The 24,071-nt window shown below is 44.2% G+C and overlaps 1 protein-coding gene across 1 annotated transcript in view; it reads left to right on the forward strand.

Moving 5' to 3' along the window:
- The window catches only part of GPM6A (glycoprotein M6A), a 163,215-nt gene that overhangs the window by 93,686 nt on the left and 45,458 nt on the right, over window positions 1-24,071 (forward strand). The window contains exon 2 of the mRNA XM_083170819.1: window positions 22,816-23,008. Within this exon, the coding sequence (XP_083026945.1) occupies window positions 22,816-23,008 (193 nt within the window). The remainder of the gene's footprint in view (window positions 1-22,815; window positions 23,009-24,071) is intronic.

A 24,071-nucleotide genomic window follows, 5' to 3' on the forward strand; every position in this document is an offset into this window, starting at 1 on the left:
TACACACAAATATATTTTATTTGTTCAAAAAACAAGGTTTCAAAACAGGAAACAAAATTTGTGTACTATCTCAGATATTGAATTTGAATGCCAAGCAATCATTGTCTTGCACATATATAGTGCCAGTTACATATCATGTCACCAGTAGTGCTGTTACATATGTCCCCAGTGAGTTTTTAGAAAAAAAAAATGTCACTTTCTGGAATGTATGGTTTTCGGAATAATTCAGATAACGGATACTCGGATACGGGATACTCAACCTGTAACAGGTTACATGCAATACTTACTTCGGAATGGGTGATTGATTGAGTGTCTGTTATTATTCTTACTGCCCACTCCCAGGCGGCTGCACTTTGGATTAGAATGAACTAAAATGTTGCATATAGTCCTTGGGGTTCCAATGTATAGACAGTAGAGTAGACAGTTCTTAACCCTTTGAATGCCAACGTTGCCGTGTGGGATCCTCAAAATATTAACTCAAAATGCCAGCATCGCACACAGCGACTGTTTAGTATAAATACATATAAATACAGCCAAGTCAATTAATTGAAATGTAGTTCAATAATGCACCCCAAAAAAGTAGCGCTGGCGTTTTTAACCAATATTTTTGATGATCTCTGATAGCAACATTGGCACTCAAAGGCTTAAGGTCGACATAACCATGGTCAAACCACCTACTACAGTACTACAATTGTTGACGGCAACCTGTGCCAAGTGCAGCAGCAGCAGAGTGAGGTACAGCGCATGAAGCATGTTGAGCAAAACAAGTCTGTGAGGGTATTCATTTGCAATCATTGTGGTCACATATGATGAGATATAGAAAATGACACTACTGTCGACATGTTCCATGTCAACTTTTTTGACCCTGTCTACCTAATGCATGTTGACTGTACATTAATGACTGTCCAACTAATTACTGCAGATCTTCTATACCACACCCGCCCATGGTTGTTTCTACATTTGCTTATTTTACACAGACAAAATGTTTTGTGTTGACAAGGCATACTCCTTATTTAATTAAAATAATCATCAGGGGCTTATTCTATTAAGATTTTGGTATTCAGTTGGGCGAGAGAAACCTTTTTTTGGGGGGCGGTGCTCAATTTTTATTTTTGAGCACCTTCAAAGCAATTTTTCCTAAAATCATGACTTTTTCCCAAAAATTGTAAGGACTTGCTTCTGAACCCTAAAACCCATTTAGCGCAACTGGTCCAAAATGACCTCCTCCTCTGCTTCACTGAGGATGCTGAAGTGATGTCACAGACTGGTGTCACGTGTTGTATATCATGCGTGATAGCCTCTATTATGTGAGGCTTGCCGTTTGTGTGTGATTCCTCTCATAAGTGAGTGTGAGACCCCTATCATTGTGTGTGTGAGCCTGGGTATGTGTGTCAGTCTGGGTGTGTCTGAGACCCTGTGGTGTGTGAGACATATCAGTGTGTTTCTCCACCATAAGGAGTGTAAAGCAGAAGCCAGGCAGAGCAGACAGAGAAGTGGCTGGAACACGTCAGTAAGTCCCCTATGCTTTGTGACCACATGTTTTTGTCTTCCCTGTAGGAGTTTTCCCCCAAAAAATGAGTTACCATTTTTATTTTTAGGGAAAATCCCTTGCACGATTGATAATGCTCCATATGCGCAAAAAAAAATTCAGAAAAAGTTATATTAAATAGATGTATGTAATGTATATGGTAGTTAATTTGTCTGAGGGGCGGATCTATTCCCTGTGTATATAGTTGAATATCTGCTTTCTTGGGCCAGCGCAGACTGATGCGCTGTGCAGAGGCAGATTTTTACGTCATGGGGCCATGAGGAAGATACTGGTTTGGGGCCCTCCTCTTCAAAAAATGCATAGCCCTATATTTTTGCTGCTGATTGCAGGTGGCATGGATAGAGTATCTTGGCGTGTGCATAGTCTACTGATAAATGCTCAGCTATGTGAACATCGGCATTGTGTACAAATCTGAATCAAACTCTAGGTCTTTTGTAGGAAGGCTTAATACCTGTCACATGCAGTGGCGGCTCTTACCTGTGTGGAGAAGGAGGGCTGCCACGATTCTGCAGTATTGTCCTTGGAACTGCGCATGCGCATAACCCATTTATATGGGCTGCCGCCGCAGCAGCCCACAGAGGCATCCTGGAGGGAGGGAACACCTCCCATTGGGACTTCCTTGGATGACTGGCAGGTCAGAGTTCCAATAAGAAGTCACTGCCAGTCACAGTGAAGCCAGTGCAGTCTCACAGACTGCATCTGGCTTCACACAGTGGTGGATTTTACCTGGGGGGGCTTCAGCCCTGACTGCCCACATACAGTGGATAAAACCATTTTGTGTGTCCAAAATGTTTTTATCCTATCAAAGGGACTTTTGGGAGTGTGGGCGGATCCATGTGATGTCAGGTGGTAGTCGCGCAAAGCTCCTCTGGGAACATTTTGGATGGCCAGGATATATTTATGGGGCCCATTGGGTCCTTCTGGGCCCTAGGCAGACGCCTAGGTTGTCTTGTGGAAATTCCACCTCTGGCGCTGTGTTTGGCTCGGAGCCATCTCCTACTTGAGTGGTTTCGGTTGATAGATCTACAGTTTTTTGATAGGCAATTAATAGGTCTAATTCAAAAAGTTGACAGGATCAAAAGGTTAACATGGTCAAAATGTCGACATACAATAGGTCTACAGGGTCAAAATGTCAAGATTACAAGATTGACATGAGTATTTCATGATTATTTTTAAAAAACAGTTTGTTCATACTTCACCATCCATGTCGGCATAGAGGGAGAAAACAAGCATGATGACTGAAGCAGTAACAGTATAAATGGTAGACAATATCTAGGTCGACAGTCACTAGGTCAACCACTAATGGTCGACAGTGACTAGTTGGACACATTGAAATGGTCAACATACCCAAGATTGACATTGACAAAAGGTCGACACAAGCTTATGGTCGACATATACATGGTTGACATCAATAAGGTCAACATGAGTCAACATGGCTCACTGCACACGCCCTAGTGGATGGTAGGGCATGTTGGCTCAATAAAAAGGTGAAAACACATGTCGACCTTTTGACTGTTAACCTTCCCATTGTCAACCTAATGTTTATGCAGACCTTTTGACCATGTCGACTTGGGAAGCCAAGGAAACCTTTTTCATGTGTCAACCTAAGAAGCCCTGTCGGCGTTCAGTGGTCAACCCAATGCATATCAACCTTAGTGTTGTCCTAACAACCATATACCGGAACTGCAACGTCTTTGTGGCTCTGGGATTTTCAGGTTCAGAGGTACAGGCCTTATGCCAAGACAAATCGACAAGTTATAAGCGTTGCATTCAGTCTAAACATTAAGGGGTTTATTCTAGTTCATTCTTTCTGACAAAATCCTTCTTAGATGGACAAAACCATGTGCACTGCAGGTGGGGCAGATGTCACTTGTGCAGAGAGAATTAGATTTGGGTGGGGTTTTTCTTCAAAGTGAGATCTAAATTGCAGTGTAAAATAAAGCAGTCAGTATTTTCCCTGCACAGAAACAAAATAACTCACCCAAATCTAATTCTATCTGCACATGTTACATCTGCCCCCCTGCAGTGCACATGGTTTTGTCCATCTAAGAAGGATTTTGTCAGAAAGAATGAACTAGAATAAACCCCTAAATTACTGGTTTCTGGGTCTTTTTGATTTGTCTTTGTCCCTCTACTAAAATTCAATGTGAAAATGATTTGTATCTGCAGCAGAACATGAAATATCATTCTGCAACATATGTTGCAGAGAATCACTGAGTCACAAAACTATTATTCTTTTAAAAGAATCCTTTGTGAACCTTTGTGTTGGGCAAATTAAGATTTTATTTAATAAACTACATTCCAGTGGCAACTCACCTTCCACATGTGCATAAAACCTATTGAGGATAACCCACTCTTCCTCAGTACTGGAGTAGTTCTTCCTGGAATATGAAAAATCTATAATATTTTAATTGATTAGTTTCCTCATACACGTCTTTACTTAGTTCTCTTGTATTGAAACCATAAAATATATACTGTCATTTAGTTTTGGGAATATCCCTTAAAAAAAAAAAAAAAAAATCCAACATTTATAATACGTTTCATGAGACTAATGTCCACTTCATCAGACAAATTGTGAATGAATAGTGGGAGTTATTGTTTTTGCTTGCACTTGCTAAATATATAAAGTGTGAGCGCATGTTACCAATGAATTTGACCTTAGCTAAATGTTAGTACATTACAGGTTGAGTATCCCTCATCCAAAATGCTCGGGACCAGAAGAATTTTGGATAACGGATTATTCCGTATTTCAGAATATTTTTATATTTCAATGATGTATCTTGAGGTATCTTGCATTTAATATTGTACAAACACATCAAACACATGAAATACACACAAACATATTTTATTTGTGCATAAAATAAGGTTTCAAAACTTGAAACAAAGTTTGTGTACTATCTCAGGTACTGAATTTGAATGACAAGCAATCATTGTCTTGCACATATATAGGGGGGTTATTCTGATTGACTCGGAAAGGCATAATCACTCTCTAATGTACAAAACCATGTGCACTGCAGGTGGGGCTGATGTAACATGTGCATAGAGAGTTAGATGTCTGTGTTTTATTGTTTCTGTGCAGGGTAAATACTGGCTGCTTTATGGTGTGTACACACTTCTACAATTAAGACTATTACAATTTAGACTATCTGCATACAATATATACAATTTAGACTATCTGCATACAATTTAGACTATATAGTGCAGATCTGCACTATATAGTCTATGTAGCCAAGATTTTCTGGCTGCGATACGGGAGCGCGCATCGGGATCGCTTCTGGATCGCAAGAGTTAAAACCCATACAATCTGCATGCGATCCAGATGAGATTTTAACTATATAGTCAAAATCTCGTGCACATTGTACAAGTGTGTACACACCATTAGTTTTACACTGCAATACAGATATCAGTTTAAAGTACACGCACCACCCAAATCTAACTCTCTCTGCACATGTTACATCAGCCCCACCTGCAGCGCATTTTGTCCATTAGAGAGTGATTGTGCCTTTCCGAGTGAATCAGAATAACCCCCATAGTGCCAGTTACAGATGTTCTCAGTAGTGCTTTTACCAAGAATTTTTTTTTCCACGTTCTGGAATGTATGGTTTTTGGAATAATTTGAATAACGGATATTTGGATAAGAGATACTCAACCTGTATTACACTACAGTACATGACTGTACTGTGGTCCTGATTCTGGTTCACTTGCAAAAGCAAATTCTCTCTCTAATGGACAAAACCATGTGCACCGGAGGTGGTGCAGATGTAACATGTGCAGAGAGAGTTAGATTTGGGTGGGGTTTGTACTTCAAACTGATATCTGTATTGTAGTGTAAAAATAAAGCAGCCAGTATTTACCCTGCACAGAAACAAAGTAACACCAAATCTCTGTACATGTTACATCTACCCCCCTGCAGCGCACATGGGTTTGTCTTTTATGACTTGAATACTATAGGACAAAGAACAGTGGTGATAGAGTATGTGCACTAAGAATATATTAATGTCATTTTCACCATTATTTGTGTAATTATTTACCTAAATGAAGCCTTTATAATATCTTGTTTACTCTGCTTATTTTATGCCATATTAGCCTCCATTAGCAACATTTATCGGCTATGGTATAGAAGATCGGCAATATCTAGATTGGCAATGAGTTGGTAGACTACTAATGGTCGACTTCAACTACAGTAGTTAGATGCCTAGAAGCAGTTGCAGCGTCTATATAGACACACAGTAACAGAAAATCGACACAAGCAAAAGGTAGTTAGGAACGTGGTCGACAGTAAAAAAGCTGACACAAGTTTTCTAGGTGTCTAACTAGTCGAGGTAGACCATCGGTGGCCGACCAAGTCATTGTTGGTCTAGACATCGTCGATCCGTCAACCGAATACGACTCTTATCTGTAGCATTTTTGCAGCAACAAGCTTAGTGCATCTGGCCCATTATCTTTTTTCAGCTGAGGGGAAGCCATAGATTCTTGAACCAGGAAGTGTAATACAGGATTAATAACACAGCTCTCCATTCCCTGGGCTGCTTAATGTTTTCTGTAGTATTGGATGTTAGTGTCTGGTAGTAGCAGGGCCGGACTGGGACCAGAAATCGGCCCTGGCATTTTGAGCACACAGGCCCACTTGTAGCAGGCGGGACCCTTGTGCGGTGAAAACGGGCATAGCCTCATGGAAAGGAGGTGTGTCATCACAAAAAGGAGACATTACACTTCCCATTACACATTATGGAACACACCTTAATGCCCATTACACAAAATACTGCACACCATAATGCCCATTACACAAAATACTGCACACCATAATGCCCATTACACAAAATGCTGCACACCATAATGCCCTAATGCTTATTACACAAAACGCTGCTAGAATCTATAGCACCTGGAATAGATGCTACTAGTGTGGGATAACTGTTTGTTCTTGATTTTGTGCTCCCCTCTCACATCCATTACTATGTTGTCCCCTCTCCATCTTCATCTTAATCCCCCCTATATTCAATCATTCTGTAGTCCTCCTTCCTACCATTATGCCCCCTGTGTCTATTATTACTGTATGTTGTCCCCCCGTGTCCATTATTTTGTTGTGTCCCCCAGCTGTGTCTATTATTAAGTTGTCCCCCTCTGTGTTTATTATTATGTTGTCCTTCCTCTGTATCCATTATTATGCCCATTTGTCCATTACTATGTGTCCCAGTCTGTTCATTATTATGTCCCAGTCTGTGTCCATTAATATAAGTCGTCGTCCCCCCACTGTGTCCATTATTCCTTTGTAACATTAGTATGCCCCCACCATGTCCATTACTAAGTACCCAACCTGAAAAGTACTCACTTTCTGGCTCCTCCAGGCTTACACCATCTACGATGGTCAGGAAGGTCAGGTGCTGCCAGCCACCATACACCAACAGGCAGCACTCCCGGCGCCGCTACGAGGATGTGCTGGCGCCTCCCATCCTCAGCCCATCCCATGCCCCTGGTCATCAGCAGCTGTGGCACCCATGCAGAGCCCTGCACAATGGCGCCTATGTGACGTCACTCGGCACAAATCACATAGTGCAGGGAAGGGGGAGGCGCTCACACTACGAGTATGCAAATTTGCAGCACACGGAGGGCTTGTGACTCAGGCCGGCTCTGCTGGGATGCTTAGTGCGCCGGGTGCCCCAGTGGGCGGTATGTTGGAGTCGGGATGCGCCGAGTGCTGATAGGTAGTTGGCACTGGTCTGGGTGTTGTTTCTCCGAATAGGCAGCTCTCTGGGATCTGTAGTGTGCCAAGGTGAACTGGCTGCACAGAATCGTCCCACAAGGCCATTGGCCCTTCTGGCATTTGCCAGAAGTGCCAGGTGGCCAGTCCGGCCCTAGGTAGTAGCATGTGATCTCCCATAAATATGTGGGATATGCTAGGTCAACACTATGAAGGTTGACATACATTAGGTTGACCACTAAAGGTCAACATAGCTCAGCACCTGAAATAGGTCAACATGGCTACAGTTAACATGGTCGGAAGGTCGGAAGGTCGACGCAAGCATTAGGTCGACAATGAAAAAACAATCAAAAGGTTGACATGAGTTTTTCTGACATGAGTTTGTTTTTTTTGGCCCAATTGTGCCGACAGGCGGTATTTCATACCCTACCATTCACTACGTCCCATACCCAAATATGTATACTAAGGAGCCATACTACCAACACAATAATAATCTACTGACAATCTATGTATATCTAGCCAATAAAAGAATAAAAGCATATCTATTTTGTTGATGTTTGGAGAAAACATTTAACTTTGCAGCCTGTTATTAAGGGACCCCAATTCTCGGCAAATCCTACATAGAAGATGACTGGTCATGCAATGTAGGGTTAAACTACTATTGAATGCACTAATTGCATGATAATGTCTAATTGCTGCATTGTTGGACATTAGGGAATCATGTAATGAAAATTGATGTTGCACCATTAAATAGCTATTTATTTGTTATACATTTTATATTGATACATATTTATTTTGCTTTGGACAGAAAATCAATGTATATGCGGTAACTCAATCACCATGAAGTAAGATATTACTGCCATTTTCATCTTAGGCAATGAATCCGTTTTGTGTTTCTGCTTGTAAGCATACAGCGCATTGGAGGACACATGTATGAGTGATAAATACTTCACATAATCTGTCAGCAAGATGTTGCTTCTGTTCATAACAGTGGAGGTGATTCAGACCTGCTTGGTGCAGACCTAATCTGCTACCCCGTGCGATTGTTGGGACTTCCTTTGCCGAGTTATACAGTCACCAGGGCATTTGCTCCAGGATGGGCAGGCAGGGGGCGGGTAGGCGGTGGCAGGGAGACTTCTGCCCCACAGCACCTCTATGTGTCTTACAGGGTGTCTGCTATCTATAATGGGTGCAGTGTTTTTTTTCGGGGCACATGGACTCTGGGGTCCAGATGGGCGCATATCACACACTCTGACACCTTTTTTTGTAATGCTTCCTCTCCAGAGTCCCAAGTCGGCAACACAAGCATTAGGTTGACATGAAAAAGGTTGACATAAAAAGGGCAACATGAGTTTTTCATATTTTTTTGGTGTCTATGTCGATTTAAGTTGACATAGACAACATATAAGTGCACCGTGTCCCCTTTTATGACGCACTTCGCATGCCATGCTTCAGGCACTGTGCCTTGCTATGCTCGCTATTATATTCTAACGCTACACCCACTTGGATTGTAAAGTATAGAAAAAAACACTTTTTTTGAAAAAAAAATGAAAAACTCACGTCGACCTTTTCTATGTCGCTTGTGTCAACCTAATGACCATGTCGACATATATTTGTCAACATAATGACTGTCGACCTAATGCTTGTAGACCTAGTGACCGCATCCCCCCCAGGAGCATCCTTTTGTCATCTTTTTTAATGTTAATTGTAATGTTCCTACTGCGCTTTTATTGTACAATGTGATGTCCTGACCCTGTAAGGGTTGGTTTAGGTATTTTGGTTAGGTTATAATTATATTATAATTTATTTATTTATTTACAGTTTCTTATATTGCGTAGCAGATACCGTTGCGCTTTACAATTGTAAACAGAAATAAAACAAACTGTGTAACAACAGACAGACTGAGTTAACAAGGCCCTGCTGCAAGCTTACAATCTATAGGGATATAGGAGGGAAACACAAAGACAGGCACCAGTAATAGCATAGCTTGTAGGTCTAGAAGGGAAGCTATATAATACCTAAGTGTCTCAGAGGGTTATGCGTGTAGAACTTAAATATGATAGGCTTGCCTGAAGAGGTGAGTTTCCAGGGAACACTTGAAAGTTTGGAGGCTAGCGGAGAGTCTTATTGTGCGTGGAAGGGCATTCCATAGGATGGGAGCAGCCCAATGAAAGTCCTGTAATAGTGAATGGGAGCTGGTGATCCATGCAGAAGAGAGACGTAGATCTTATGCAGAGCGGAGTGGTCGAGATGGGAGATATTTTGGGATAAGTAAAGAGATGCAAGCTGGTGCAGTATGGTTAATACTGTAGCTTTATATGCTAGCAGAAGTGTTTTATATTGAATACGGTAAGATTCAGGTAACCAGTGGAGGGACTGGCAGAGCGGTTAAGCAAACGATGAGCGTCTTACTAGGAAGATCAGCCTAGCAGCAGCATTTAGAATGGATTGCAGTGGCAAGAGTCTGTTCTTGGGAAGACCAGTTAAGAGACTATTGCAATAGTCAAAGCGGGATATAAAGATTGCATGGATAAGAGATTTAGTAGTGTCTTGTGTGAGATACAGTACGGTCGTATTTTGGATATGTTTTTTTAGATGCATGTAACATGACTTGGAGACAGAATGAATGTGGGGAACAAAGTACAGTTCAGAGTCGAGGATGACCCCTAAGCAACGAGCTTGTGGGGTAGGGTAGATTGTCGAGTTGTCAACAGTGATAGAGATATCAGGATGGTAACTGTTCTTAGCTGGTGGGAATATAAGTAGTTCCATTTTGGAAATATTGAGTTTGAGGTGGCGAGAAGACATCCAAGATAAGATGGCAGAGAGGCATTCAGAGACTCGGCCCAAAACCACTGATGACAACTCTGAGGTTGAAAGATAGATTTGAGTATCATCCGCATATAAATTATACTGACATCTGAAATAGTATTAGGGTTGGTGTAGCAGTTTGGGTTAGGGGTTAATGTATTATGGTTACTTTACAAATGTGGGTTTTGGGGGTATCTTGCTAAGGCCCCATGAGGTCTAAACCGATCCCTGTGTGCCTTTCTAGCTTCCCATGCCCAAAAGTAAATACATCTTCAATTACACAAACCTGTCCTTGATGTCCTTTTACTCTCATGATTAATGTAAGCATTAAATAAGGCCAGAATGAGCGGTACTGAAATGTTACATTTACTGAAAGAGGCTGTTCCACAGTGGTAGAACAGGTGCAATTTTAATTGACTTCCTCTGTATTTAATGTTAACTCTGAAGTGCAATTAAACATTAATTCAAAAGGATGTTGTTATATGTACTTAATTCTACAAACTCTAAAAATATTGCACTCAATGTAAGGGAGGGGGGGGGGGGTCTAAACATGGAATTAGGCAAGTCTTTAATCTGCCTTTGCATCTTTACTGTAGACAAATCAGTGGACTGCAAATCGGCAATTTCATGTGGGATACGGTCACCAGGTCGACAAGCATCAGGTCAACATGCATGAAGGTCGGTATGACTGAAGGTTGATATGGGTTAGGTCGACAGGGTCATTAGGTCAACACAAGCACAAGGGCATTAGGTCGACATGGGGTTTTTCACTTTTTTTTTTAGCCGACAGGCGGTATTTTATGCCCTACCATCCACTAGGGTGTGGTGGGTAAATAAAATAATGTACTGAGCGTGGCGAGGCACCGTGCTGGAAGCATGGCGAGCGCAGCAACAGTTTCAGTGTCCATGTTGACTGTTTCAGTGTCCATTCGGGACAAAGAAAGCGAAAAACCCCATGTCGACCGAATGCTTGTGTCGACCTAATGGCCCTGTCAACCTAACCCATGTCGACCTTCATGCATGAAAATCTAGTGGTGTCAACCTAAAGCTTGTTGACCTAGTTCTTTTCTATACTATGATCCATACCCCTTCATCGGTACATACATGGAAAATAAATCAAACCGCGGAGAAAGACAAAGTGGAGAGACATAGCTACAAGCAATCAGCGCCTAGTTATAATTTTTTAAATGCAGTTCGTAAAATTTTAGTTGGAAACTGATTGGTTGGGGCCAAAGTTTAATACATCTCCCCTAAAATTAGATATCCAACTTTATTGTGAGCACAGTTGTGTCTTAGCCCATTGCTGTGGGTGATGTGCAACATATAGGTTGAGTATCCCTTATCATAAATGCTCAAGACCAGAAACATTTTGGATAACGATTATTCCATATTTTTGAATATTTTTATATTTGAATTAAGTATTTTAACCCCTTGAGTGGTGGGTTTTGCTGAGGTAGGACAAACCTACCAGGGCAGGTTTGTCCTGCCCCAGCAAAACCCACCACAGATCATAGGAAGCCGCCGCCCCCGCTCACCTTCGCTCCGGCTCCCCTGCCGCCGCTGCCCCAGCCGTCTGTCAGTCATCAGACAGGCGTCAGGCTCGGGGATGCAGGTACTTGAACTCTTCCGAGTCCCCCCTGAGCCGCCCCAAACATCCCGAACCTGTCGCCTACGTCACTACAGTATGGTGATTGGTGTCTGGCGGCTGGGGAGCTATGGCGTACGATCACCGGGTACGCCAGAGCGGAGGGACCAACAGTAGGGGTGTGGGGGAGGGGGGTGACGAAGGGGGGAAACCCTAAAGGTAGTGCGACAGTGGTGCTCCGATGGAGGCACCACTGGCGCGCACCTACTACATAGTGGTATGCCCGGAAATTTTCCGGGACAGCCTGCTGCGGCATACCACTCAAGTGGTTAAATCATGAAGCAATTTGTATGCCAAGCAATCATATTCTTGCACATATTTAGTGCCAGTTACATATCATTTACCAGTAGTGGACATTTTGGAAACTATGGTTTTCGGAATTATTTTGATAACAGATATTTGGATGAAAAAATCAGCAGTGTCCCAAGCCTTGATCACAATATGTTATTACTGGGTTTAACAAAAGTCACAGAGAACGTAAAAAAAAAAAAAAAAAATGTCACATGGTCTAGGGCACATGGCCCTTCTTGGACCCCCATATCAGTACTCTCACAGCTGCCTGTCTTCCTCATAATGGGCTGGGGGCAGCAATGGTGACAGCGATCTCACTGGTTGACAGCAATCCAGAATTCTAAATTCTAAATGACAGTTTGCCACAGCTGGCAGAGAGAATTTAGTCACAGTCATTTCTATAGGATTCACTACTTTTAGTGTTTAGCTGAGATGATCCCAATTTGTGATAGAAGTCCCAGGTTGGCATTGTTTAACTATTTAAACTGTATTTGTAAGCAGATTGAATAGCATTATGATGTCTAGTTACAAAAAAAGGCTTCTAAAGTGTCTTAGCTGGAATTCATAAGACAAAAAAAGAAATTGAGAGAGACTGAAACAGACTGAAAGCAAATGTACTGTACATACCCAATTTCCACAGTTCTCCACTTGGCTGAGGTCTGTTACGCTGTCACAGTAATCTGGATATAACACTTAATGTTCTGGAAGCTGACAAGCTCCTTGAATTAGAACTTAATTCTATTTAGATGAATTCAATTTAGTATTGTCACAAACTTGGGGTGCACTACCACTCGGGGATTGGCTAGACCTGACACAGGGGCGCGGAGTCTAACCGTGCCGGGGGTTTTCTGCCAGTGACCCCTCCAAGCGGGATATGGGCTTCTGCGGCACCCGACACGTCGGTCGCGGCCCCCTGGTCAGGTTCCCCGTATGAGTGGCGGTAGCTTGTGAAATATGGAAGCGTGGTTGTCTAGCCGAGTTGGTATCAGTGCGGGCAAGTAGGAACACAAGGGAAAGGCAAAGGAGTATCCAAGGACAGGCCGGGTCATACACTGGAAGGCACAGGATGCGGTACACAGGGAGCAGGCAGGAGGATGGTCACAGAACAAGCCAAGGTCATACACAGGAATCACTGGACACGGTACCAAAGGATCAGGCAGGAGAATAGTCAGGAAACAAGCCGGGGTCAAATACAATAATCAGAAGTCTGGAATAGTACAAGGCACTGGAACGCTGGAGCTGGTGTGAACCTATACTCTGGCAGCTTCTGTCTCCCAGAGGCTGCCCTTTATAGGAAGCACAGGGAACCCACAGGTGAACTAATCAGTGGGCTGAGCATGCTCAGTTTACACTGAACTCTCCTGCAGGAGAGTTACCCAGGTGTAACTAATTAGCTGAGCTCAGATCTCACAGCACAGTTCAACTATACAGAGCTGTCAGCAGCAAGGACTCCTCCAGGTGCTGTAATTAGCAAAGATCAGGCCACACAGACTTTCCTTGCAGCATGGAGCAGGCTGAACAGACAGGAGAAGCCACAAACCAGGTAAGAAACAATACAATAACTGAATGTTGTGACATTACCCTCCCCTCTAGGGGTGGGCTCCGAACACCCCACATGGATACTTTCAAGGTCGCCTGTGGTGCTTCTTCTTTTTCTTAGAAGAACACTTAGATCCCTTCAAGGCTGGTGACGCCTCTGGCTCTTCAAAGTGGGCTCTGGCCAACACTAGACCACCCAAAAAAGGAGCAGCATCGTGTTCAGAATCATAATCTGAGTTGGAATCTAGTTCTGGGGTGCAAATCAAAGATTTTTTAACGGATGATTCTTTGAGACCATGAAGTGCTAAAGAGCCGACACGGATGCCCCTAACTATTGAGTTCTTCGATTCAGATCTTGGCAAAAAATTTTTTGCAGAAGCTCTAGTACTCTCTGTATGCCGTCTAGATGACCCATGGTTTTGAAGAGGCATAGGCAGACTTTTAGCCAGGGAGGATGAAGGAGTCTTAGATTCAAATTCCTCGATCACAGCCCTGGAGAATGATATTAGATCTTGCAGTCGAGGATCATTGGCTTCAACAAGTGGATTGACCCATTTTAGTGCTTCTCCCCGGAAGGATAAGATCATAAATCTTACAATATTTGCCATATTGACACTGGAAGATGGATCATGATTCATGGCATCTAAGTAGTGATCCGCTAAAGCCTGGTAATGGGCAAGGTTCCCATCAAAACAAATATCTTCAGAAGACTCTTCAGCTGGCTTTTGTGTACTAGCCAACCCTGGTGGGACCTTAGACACAATGGATGTCTCTTGAACTTGAGGCACTGCTGAAGCCTTATTGATGTCCAGTACAGTAGGCATCGGTACTCTAGAAATTTTTTCTTGGCTTACATGTTTAGGCCCAGGGGTCATGGAAGCTGACCTGGAGACCGCAGAGGTAATGGAGACAGGCCCGGAGGCAACGGATGCACACCTGGAGACCATAGAGGCAATGGAGACAGGCCCGAAGGCCACGGAGGAAGGCCCGCAGGACAAGGAAGCGGACCCGGAGACCACGGAGGCAGGCCCGGAGACCACGGAGGTAGGCCCGGAGGCCGCGGAGACTGGCCCGGAGGCCGCGGAGACTGGCCCGGAGGCCGCGGAGACTGGCCCGGAGGCCGCGGAGACTGGCCCGGAGGCTGTGGAGACTGGCCCGGAGGCTGTGGAGACAGGCCCGGAGGCCATGGAAGTGGACCCGGAGACCACAGAGGCAGGCCCGAAGGCCACGGGGACTGGCCCGGAGGCCACGACACACAAGTCCTCATGCCCGGAGGCAAGGGCAGATGGGTCCTCATGCCCGGAGGCAAGGGCAGATGGGTCCTCATGCCCGGAGGCAAGGGCAGATGGGTCCTCATGCCCGGAGGCAAGGGCAGATGGATCTCCACCAGGAGTGACAGACCTGGAACCCCCACCTGGGGTGAGTGACTCGGAACCCCCACCTGGGGTAAATGACTCGGAACCCCCACCTGGGGTAAATAACTCGGAACCCCTACCTGGGGTAAATAACTCGGAACCCCCACCTGGGGTGACGGACTCGGAACCCCCTTCTGGGGCGATTGACTCGGAGCCCCCTTCTGGGGCAATTGACTTGGAGCCCCCTTCTGGGGCGATTGACTCGGAACCTCTTTCTGGGGCGATTGACTCGGAACCCCCTTCTGGGGCGATTGACTCGGAACCCCCTTCTGGGGCGATTGACTCGGAACCCCCTTCTGGGGCGATTGACTCGGAACCCCCTTCTGGGGCGATTGACTCGGAACCCCCTTCTGGGGCGATTGACTCGGAACCCCCTTCTGGGGCGATTGACTCGGAACCCCCACCTGGGGTGACGGAAGCCCCTTCTTGAGGCAAAATGCTCAGTGGCCCAACCTGGGAAGCCACACTCAGAGACCCTTCCTGGGGTGTGGCTACCAGAGGATCCTTTTGGGGTGCAACTCTCGGAGATTCCTCTTGGGGTAGTGTACTCAGAGGCCCTTTTTGGGGTACCACTTTCAGAGACCCCTCTTGGGGTGCAGTGCTCGGGAAACCCTCCTGGGGCGCAATGCTCAGAGACCCTGTTTGGGGTGTGGTACTCTGAGACCCTGCTTGGAGTCTGACAGTCTGAGACCCCTCCTGGTGCACGACACTCTGAACCCCGTTCTGCAGCTTGAGAATTTGAGAACCCTCTTGGGAAATTACCCTCCGAGACCCCTTCTGAGGAAAAAGACTCTGTACCCCTTCTTGGGGCTCGCCATTCTGAGACCCCTCTCGGAACTCGACACTGTGAGAGTCCACTTGGGGTGAAACACTTTTATGCCCCTCTTCGGGCAAGACACTAGGAAGCCCTTCCTTGGGCAAGACACTAGGAAGCTCCTCCTGGAGCACAATACTCGGAAGCCCCTCCTTGGGCTGGACTAACAGAACCCCATCTTTGGGTTTGATACTCGGACTCCCCTCCTGGGGCTTGTGACCATGAACTCCCTCCTGGGGCTGGATGGACAGGACCCCCTCCTGGGGTTGGACACCCGGACTCCCCTCTCGGAACTTGACACTCGGGTTCGCTTCTTGCGGCTTGACCAAAAATGTACTGCTTTTAGGTAAAAAGATTTTAGTTCTTGGACCCCAGTGATAGCCTTGAAACTCTTCCTGAGCGGGCACAGAAGCAACAACCTTATTCCTGGCCTCTCGGAGGGAGCAATCCCCAATCAAATGGTCCTGGTCTCCACAATAAAAACATAAATTTAAGGACCTGCGTCGCTGGCGTTCCTCACCTGACAACTGGGGACGAGGCCGACTCACGTACTTGTCCTTTAAGGGCACAGATGTATTTGCCAATGGGGTACCCGGAGTGGAATCTGAGGGTCTTGCAGGCACCAAGCCCACAGTAGACTCGCCGAGCAGTTTGGTGACAAGGGTGAGGACGTTAGACAGCAGCTCCTGTAACTGCTGTATTAGCAGGCGAGGCACCCTAATGGACTCCGGATCAGAAATCACTGGTGTTGGAGAGGGTGGAGCGAGATCCAATTGCTGCTGCAGAGTTTGCAAGCTTTGCATAATCAGAGCTTGGTACTGTCCTTGCTTGTCAACCCGGACCAGCAGATGTTCCAGGAGTTCTTTATGAGACATGCCACTAACAGCATCCATATTCCAGTTGGGCCAGAGTATTCTGTCACAAACTTGGGGTGCACTACCACTCGGGGATTGGCTAGACCTGACACAGGGGCGCGGAGTCTAACCGTGCCGGGGGTTTTCTGCCAGTGACCCCTCCAAGCGGGATATGGGCTTCTGCGGCACCCGACACGTCGGTCGCGGCCCCCTGGTCAGGTTCCCCGTATGAGTGGCGGTAGCTTGTGAAATATGGAAGCGTGGTTGTCTAGCCGAGTTGGTATCAGTGCGGGCAAGTAGGAACACAAGGGAAAGGCAAAGGAGTATCCAAGGACAGGCCGGGTCATACACTGGAAGGCACAGGATGCGGTACACAGGGAGCAGGCAGGAGGATGGTCACAGAACAAGCCAAGGTCATACACAGGAATCACTGGACACGGTACCAAAGGATCAGGCAGGAGAATAGTCAGGAAACAAGCCGGGGTCAAATACAATAATCAGAAGTCTGGAATAGTACAAGGCACTGGAACGCTGGAGCTGGTGTGAACCTATACTCTGGCAGCTTCTGTCTCCCAGAGGCTGCCCTTTATAGGAAGCACAGGGAACCCACAGGTGAACTAATCAGTGGGCTGAGCATGCTCAGTTTACACTGAACTCTCCTGCAGGAGAGTTACCCAGGTGTAACTAATTAGCTGAGCTCAGATCTCACAGCACAGTTCAACTATACAGAGCTGTCAGCAGCAAGGACTCCTCCAGGTGCTGTAATTAGCAAAGATCAGGCCACACAGACTTTCCTTGCAGCATGGAGCAGGCTGAACAGACAGGAGAAGCCACAAACCAGGTAAGAAACAATACAATAACTGAATGTTGTGACAAGTATATTATGAAATTATTTGTAACGAACAAGTGGCCATTAAATAATAGCTATGATTCTATTGGTTTTAACATGTATATTCATACATGCTAATTTACAAGCTGACTTCACTACAATCAACAAAAGCCAGCACCTGTACATCTGGGAAATAATTCAATGTTTCCGGAATTTACATTTATCAGAAGTAAATTCTGAGCCAAGCGTAGCAGCTGCAGGGCTATCAAGCTCAGTGTAGTATAACAGAACTGGAAATTACCAGATAAAAGCTGGGCACATCATGATTTCATCACACTGCCTTCACTCTGCGATAAACGGGCAATTTACTGAATGGCAATACAGTAGCCTATACCCCAGTCCTTTCACTTTCACATTGCTGCTTTAACTTGGGTTACTGATGGTTAACACAGGTTGCAACCCATACTGCTTTTTCATCAAAATCCCAGTTCACACACCGGATTTTACCCGGTATTTTGGCAGGTCTCCTACCATTGTACCTCTTTCCACTGCCCTGTTTTTCCTAGGTTTTTCACATATTGACACCATTTCCCACTGAAACGGGAAAGCAGGACAGGCGACTTCAGTGGCAGGCAGCTCTCAGCTCAGCAGGGGGTGGGCAGGAAACCTGTGGCAGCATGTGGACTATAGGCAGCGTACAGGGACCAGCGGGTGGATGTGTGCGTGCGGGAGGGTGGTGTGCAGGCAGATGGGCAGCGTGCAGGGACAAGTGGGCAGCCAGCTGGGACTGGCGGGTGGACGACTGGTCAGCATGCACGGACTGGCAAGTGACCGGGCAGCGGGAGCTTTTCCACAGCTCATTACCTGGGAAAGACACGCTAAAAATCCTGCTAGTGACCAAGGTAAAAAATCCATGGTCACTTTACCCAAGATTTTAACTTGTCACCATTTACACTGACAAAAGCCCCGGCTAGTGCATGTTCATGTGCAAAAACCTGGGATATTTAGGTTATTTAGTGGAAAAGGGGTATCTGTGTTAAAGGGTCCCCCGGTAAATAAACCCTGGTCAAGTGGCCAAGGAATACAACTTGGGTGGCAACATCCCAGGTTGTGGAGCAGTGTGAACAGGTAACCCAGTTTCTGTTAACACTGTATGGAGAACCGGCTCACCGGCATTTGTAGATGATGTCACCCCCAAGCATAGGCAGAGGAAAAGCCCGAGTCCAGTATGCATTGTGTGCCTCTTTCAATCAACTTTGACTTGAAACCTGTGTTCACTGACCCGGTCTGGAATGTGCAGCTTGATGCAATAATTCAGGGATACACCATTCTCCAAAACATAAAAGTGAGAGCCAAGCATTACAGGACTGGCTGCAAGATTTTAGTGGCAAAAATGATCGCACCTAAATTACACCATGGGGGAAATGTAATAGGATGAGAGATTCAGAAAGTGAGATATTTGGTAAGAAATCTCCAGTTTTTTTAAATCGGCAATCATTTACACTGCAAAACCTGATTTTGCAGTGTAAATGATTGCTGCTTTAAAAAACATTTCTTACCAAATCTCTCACTTTCTGAATCTCTTGTCCTATTACCTCCCCCCCCCAATTTCTGTTTACTACATCTATTCTCACTCCTGATACTCACCCTAAACAAAAAAAGAAAAAAAAAAAGATTGTGGGGGAAATTTACTAACAAGAATTCATATAAAATAGGCTTATTCGTATGCAAAAATATGCCTATTTTATATGTATTCATATTTTACTATGCCGAAAATATGTTTATTTGTATTCATGGCACATTGGTATGGCACATTCGTATACATATTTATGAATATGAATGTATACGGCATCAAAAGAATACGAATAGGAATCACCATTCAAAAAAATGGTGTTTCCTAATTTACTTAGTGGCCATATGTAATATATGGCCGCTAATTACCAGCAATTAGCGAGATACGGCCGCTAATTGCCGGTAAAATACGCCTGGGAAATACACTTCATTTTCCAGGTGTATTTGGCAGAAGCCTGCACAGATCAGTCAGATCCGTGCAGGCTTCAGTGTAAAAAATTATAAAAAAATAAATAATAAAAATGAAACTGCGTGGGGTCCACTTTTCCCCCACGGCTATAACCAGCTCCAGGCTCAAAGAGCCGATCCTGGTTTCGAAAAATCAAGGACCAGCACCAGGTCTGCTCCTGGTACCCAAAATACGGGGGAGAAAATGACTAGGGCTCCCCCGTATTTTAAGAACCAGCACCAGGCCCAACCAGCCAGCAGGGTAATGAAACAACAGGGGAGACTTTTTATAGAAGTCCACCCGGCTAAAGCATTAACCCCCTGACTAATCAGCCTGGGCAGGGATCCTGAGAAAGTGGGGACCCCCCAAAGAAGGGGTCCCTCCCTCCAGAATTTACCTTCCCAGGCTGGGTTGTGGCCACCGGGCTGAAGATTGTGTAAAAATTAGAAAGAACCTATTGGGTTCTGCTGTGGATCTATGAGTACCAACAAGCCTGTACCGCATGCAGGGACTTGGAGAACCTCTTCGTTCCAAGTAGCATTAACGGTCTTGGCAAAAAAAAATGACTACCCGATACCAGTATGGACTGTCAGGAGGAGACACGTGATGTGTGTTTACACCCGCGGCTCCTCCTCCCAAATACCGCTATTGGCCACCCAGTGGCCTAGCGACTCCTGATTGGCCGCTAGGCGAGTCTAGGGGTCTTAAAAATTATTTAAACTCTAGCTATTGCTTTTTCATTTTAAGCTACTGGATCCATCCACACAATATTTAAATGTCCCACATCTTTAAACCCATTTACTATATGCCTAAAATATCATTGACCAATTGATATTCTACAAATAATTGACAAATTGATTATTACTGAAAACAAACAGAAACACAATGTAACTTTACAAACTAACTGCAGCTTATTCCAATACACTCAGGAGTACCAGTGGTTACTCAACATAGAAAACCTAATCAGTGGTAAAAAGCGTTGTTAGTGAATGAGAATTCTGTAGTTAGTAGGTAATGTACATTCTCTCTCTCAAACAGAAGTAGAATTATAGCATCAAATATTTCCCTCTGCATACCCTCCAACCTCTGAAGATTAAAAACCAGTACGCATTTAGAAAGAGGGCATGGCCAAGGCCAGGGTAAAGGGTGTGTGGCCACACACCCTTTCCTATATTTACAATGGGCAGTTGGAGACCCCCCAAAAAGTACCGGCCATAAAAAAACAGTACTGTACCTGTCAAATAGGTACAGTTGTAAGGTATGTGTATGTAAGGTATGTTGTAAAAAGTCTTTATTCCCCAATCAAAGGTTATGCTGTATAGTAAATGTTATTGGAGTTATTGGCAGGTTCCTGAACTGGTCGTACATTCAGACGCCTAAGTTTTGTGGTACCTTTGTTGGTTGCATCTGAAGACACTCTACGTGTTGTCACAGTCCTTGCACAGGAACAGTGCTGTACACAAGGGGAAGAACTGATGCATACATTTGCAGCCCTATACATGAACTAAAATGCTAAATTGAAGAAAAGGTGCACAACACTTGGATTCACATAAGGCCTCTATGGTGAAAAAGGATAGGTGTGGGAGGAAACATCTAAATTTTCCATTGCCCTCTCCTTTTTGTATTTATTCTGCTATTAATTCAGTATTTATTATTCTATGCAGGATCATAGACAACCATGGCAACAACAGTCACATATCATATGACGTAGGACGTATGGAGGCTTTGAAATACCAATAAGATATTTTTAATTGTGTACATTTTTCCTGAACCAGTGCCTGTGACAGTAACCAGAAAGATTTTAAAAAGGATAAAATGATTGATGAAATATAGCTATTACCTGTACGTTTATAAGATATAACTGGCTCTTCGTATAAAAAAAAAAATCAGACTCCTTTATATGTGAGCTTGCTGCTTTACGCTATGAGCAGCAGGAAAGAGTGAGAATCGTAGGTTGCTATGGAGACCCAGTGAATCAGAGCCTCTACCATTTAATGTGTATACAGCGAACAGCTGCTGAAGGTGGACAGCAATATTTTAAAATACAAAATAAATATATTCTGACCGGTGCCTCGAGTGCTCTACTCTCCCTGTACATACAGTAGGCAGGCGGTGTCATCAAATTACTAGATTTGCCTACATTCTTCTTTAATATCCAGCCCTATATTTTAATCAGTAGTAGGATGTCAGATCTGTCTTTATATGGGTGGAATATATATATCAAATCCATTAGAATGCTGAATGGTTTATACTATGGTCTTATTAATGTTATACTGTACACTCATATACAGTACACAGTGTATGAATATGGCTGTTAGGAGCCCGGTTCTCCTACACATTGCTCATTGTATTCTCTTAAGACAGCTGTGCCTGCATTGCCGAGTGTGTGACCATTTAGGAAAAGGGGTTATTACTGTTTCAAGTGTTTTAAAGGCAGTCTGTTGAGAAATCATAGATTTCTCCAGTGGTTTCTTTGTTTCCTCCTAATAACACTACCTTGGCGGCAAAGCTGAGATTTTCATTGTTTGCCTTATAACACTTAGTGGCCCATTTGTCAATGGTTTTTAGCTACAGTATTTAAAACTTGTTGTGTATGATAAATGGCACACCTGCCAATCAGTACAGTAACTGTTGAGCTGATTTATTATATGCAACGAGTTTTAGATAGCTAAAACTCATTTATAAATGGGCTCCACAGTGCTATTTGTGGATGTACAGTAGTTCTGCTTACTTCCAACTCTTGTCGCCACCTCTGGTATTGCATTAGCACTATTGCCAGACAGAGAATGCTAGTGGTGATGCTTGGTTTGAGGTATGGGAGATTTGAATGGTCACAGAGAAGTTATGATTGATAATTGAAGATACATGTGCACAAAAAGAGGAGCTGTGCATATTTTAATATGTCTTATTAATTTACTATGTACTTAATAAGCATGTAAAAAGCAATTACCAAATTACATTTATCAAAAGCTTCGGAAGCTATAAATAAAACACAGGGAGAACGTTTGTCAAAAAGGTTGACCAAGCTTCCTACCTGTAACCATACAGTGGATGGGACTAATATAGGGTGATCCTGAGTTCTTCTCCTATGAGGATATAGTGCCATATTAGCACTTTACGAGAGAGAACCATGTGCCATAGGGTTTATATACAATGAAACTAAAAATCATGATAATAATAGTTTTATTTCCATGTGAACGCCTGCAAAACAAGCTGATGTAAATAGACGTACTAAAAATTTATTGAGGCCACAATTCATTTATTTGTTTATATTTTTTCTTCATTATTGACCCTTTGATGTGAATTTAAATGCCAATTTCACCTTGTATCTCTCTTTGTTGTGTTTGAAGGTTGCTTCGAATGCTGCATAAAATGCCTGGGGGGTATTCCGTATGCATCATTGATCGCTACTATCCTACTCTACGCCGGGGTTGCACTGTTCTGCGGCTGTGGTCACGAGGCTCTCTCAGGCACTGTCAACATTCTGCAGACCTATTTTGAAATGGCAAGAACTGCTGGGGACACACTTGACGTCTTTACCATGTGAGTCATAATATAAAAATATGAAAATATGTCTAAGCAAGTTAAATACATGAACAGATTACATAACTGATAGATAATTTATGTTCTTGTAACTGCATCACATTAAGTGATTAAATCCTGCTTAGTTTTCAAAGTGAACAGTTGTGCGGAAGTCACTTTAACAAATCAGATAGATAATTGTTACTGCAGCAAAAAAATCTTTCTTTTATTGACCTGTGTCTTCATTTGTAATTTTTTAATTCTCTAGAGTTTCTCGTAATTTCTATCTTGATAATTTGAGGTTATTTGTTTACAGCACCCAAAGGAAATCTTCTAAACACTGCTGTCTTCCAACTGTACTTCCGTGGGTACTTATTAGTGAGGATTTATCATATAAAAACATTGTTTTCTTATTGTTCTATTTAATACACTCCGTTTAGGCTACATTACAGTTCTGTTGTGCTGTGTTTAGCCTAATATTTGTTTGGTAAGCAAAAAAATATTTTGGAGCCCGCTAGTGGAATGTATAAGGGCAAGGTTTCATAGGGAAGAGGCGGGGCCAATGAATAGTGCCAAGTCACAAAACAGTAGTGTCTGTTAGTTACATTACATAACACAATACTGTCCCTTATACACATTTCACCACAGTACTGCCCAGGGGCGGATTGGGAATTAAAACCAGCCCGGGAAATAGCTTCAAGCAGCCCTAATGGAGAGGGAGGGGGGGGGGGGTCTCGCCAAAATTCATATACACACATCACCAAACACCGTCCGGAACGAAAGATAGACCTGTTGCGCGCCGGAGGCGCGCCCAATTTTTATTGGGGGGCGTGGTCTAGCGACATGGGGATGTGGCCTATTTCAACTAGGCCATGCCCCATTTTCACTGTTGTGGGGGCATGACTAGTGGTTCTCTGAGCTGCTGGCTATGTCCCCAGCCCCACAGGCTGCAGAATAGGGGCATGCGCAGAGCGTCTCTTCTGCAGCCTGTGGGGCTGGGGAGATAGAGACAGGGGTGTGACGGGGGTCTCCCAACTGCCCCACCCGCTGTGGGTCCCGAGTATGGGCCACATCCCTTAAACAC

Source organism: Crinia signifera, chromosome 1, assembly GCF_055691185.1.
Source record: "Crinia signifera chromosome 1, ASM5569118v1, whole genome shotgun sequence".
Taxonomy (NCBI): Eukaryota; Metazoa; Chordata; class Amphibia; order Anura; family Myobatrachidae; genus Crinia; species Crinia signifera.